The sequence below is a fragment of the Doryrhamphus excisus genome, linkage group LG10, assembly GCF_037039965.1.
Source record: "Doryrhamphus excisus strain RoL-2023G ecotype Guam linkage group LG10, RoL_Dexc_Guam_v1.1, whole genome shotgun sequence".
Lineage (NCBI taxonomy): Eukaryota > Metazoa > Chordata > Actinopteri > Syngnathiformes > Syngnathidae > Doryrhamphus > Doryrhamphus excisus.
The window spans coordinates 7,227,490-7,229,278 of NC_136366.1; the positions used below are offsets into that span (position 1 = coordinate 7,227,490).

The 1,789-nt window shown below is 45.3% G+C and overlaps 1 protein-coding gene across 1 annotated transcript; it reads left to right on the forward strand.

The window, feature by feature from the left end:
• Positions 1-580: 580 nt before the first annotated feature.
• Positions 581-1,431, forward strand: LOC131108066 (myosin light chain 4). The gene has a single exon (XM_058058822.2). It carries the CDS (start codon positions 653-655, stop codon positions 1,253-1,255), a length of 603 nt encoding a protein of 200 aa, XP_057914805.1. The 5' UTR covers positions 581-652; the 3' UTR covers positions 1,256-1,431.
• Positions 1,432-1,789: the final 358 nt, after the last annotated feature.

Genomic DNA, 1,789 nt, shown 5'->3' on the forward strand with positions numbered 1-1,789 from the left:
AGCATGTCACTGGGTATGTTGTTTCACTCTCCTCGCTGCGAGTAACTTTGAATATTGTTGTCTGTCTCTTCGGTATTTCTGTATTTAAGTGTTTTTTACAAGTGTCACAGGAGTTTGAACCTGACACTGTACTTTGGCATATTTAAATTCGATGCATAAATGATGACAGAGTATTACATGAAGGCTGTTGGGCTTAATTGAAACAGGATGCAATCAGTCAATAATAATAAAAAAAGATATTCCCTCAGAAAGCACTGATTCCCAGACTTTTAACAGTTGCCGAGAAAAGCTATTTTAGTCTTTCTCCCTGGTGGCTTGATATATTATCTGTGCTCTGATCCCTTTGTCCATCAGAGAGACAGAACATTTTTGGCCTAATGCAACTGGACCCTGGCTAATGACAGCAAATAGCACCGCCGGCCAGATGACAACAGCTGAGAACAATACTTAATGTTGACATCACTTGCTATGGGATATCTATTTCGGGTTTCTTCCTTTTATAGTACGCCGTTGGAAATTGCAGTGTGGCTCCCTCTGAAGAACCGCGTATAAAAGCTCAGTAAAGCAAGAAGGGCCTCTGTGCTCCTGAGTTCTTTCCAGACTTCCGTGTTTCACTGCCAATACAAGCTCACCTCTCAATACCTATCAAAATATGGCACCCAAGAAGATTGAACCAAAGAAACCAGAGCCCAAAAAGCCGGAACCCAAGGCTTCTCTGGCTTCTAAGCCGGCTCCGACTCCGGAGCCGTTGCCTGACCGTCCCAAGGAACCCGACTTTGATCCCAAGAGCATCACTCTCGAATTCACCGCCGATCAAATTGAGGAATTCAAGGAGGCCTTCACCTTGTTTGACAGAACGCCGAAAGGCGAAATGAAGATCACCTATGCCCAGTGCGGGGATGTGATGCGAGCCCTTGGCCAGAACCCGACAAACGCCGACGTACTGAAGGTGCTCGGGAAGCCTCGACCGGAGGACATGAGCTCCAAGATGGTGGACTTTGAGACCTTCTTGCCAATGCTTCAGCACATTTCCCGTGCCAAAGACCAAGGCAACTTTGAGGACTTTGTGGAGGGCCTCAGGGTATTCGACAAGGAGGGCAATGGCACCATCATGGGGGCCGAGCTGCGCCATGTCTTGGCAACACTTGGGGAGAGAATGACGGAAGACGAGGTGGACAGACTCATGGCCGGCCAGGAAGACGCCAACGGGTGCATCAACTACACCTCCTTTGTGAAGCACATCCTTTCCGGGTGAACATGACAGTTCATCCGAAAGACTTCTTCTAATTCCCATCACTTTATGGACTCTTATTTTAATATTTGTCCTGTTAGAGGTGAGCTACCAGCCATTATGCTGTCTTCCTTTTGGAGGTAATGAAATGCTAATGACATACTGGACATCCATTTCAATAAAGGGAATTTTATCAGAAACCGCCTCCCCCTAAATGTCATTTTGAGAATAAACCACAGTTGAATTAAAAGGGAAAATAATTTATGCTAATCAACTTTGTTAAAGTAATTAGGGGAAAGTGTTGTGGCGACTGAAAACGAAGAAGAAAAAACATAATAGGATTTGTCTGCCAGATTTGATTGTATTCCAATTTACACAAAGAGACTTCGCCGCCGGGGGGGGGCAGCTGCTTTGGATCAACACACACATTCTGACAACACACCCACTTTGACCAAGTTGACTTTGACGAATACGAGACAGGTGTCGCGAGTGTGGGCCTCCTCATATTTGGTGTTAATGATTTGATGGCTTGTTAACACAAAACCTTAATAACATTGT

Excerpts from the sequence above, each read along its gene's own strand:
- LOC131108066 (XM_058058822.2), top strand. The coding sequence starts at position 653 with ATGGCACCCAAGAAGATTGAACCAAAGAAACCAGAGCCCAAAAAGCCG.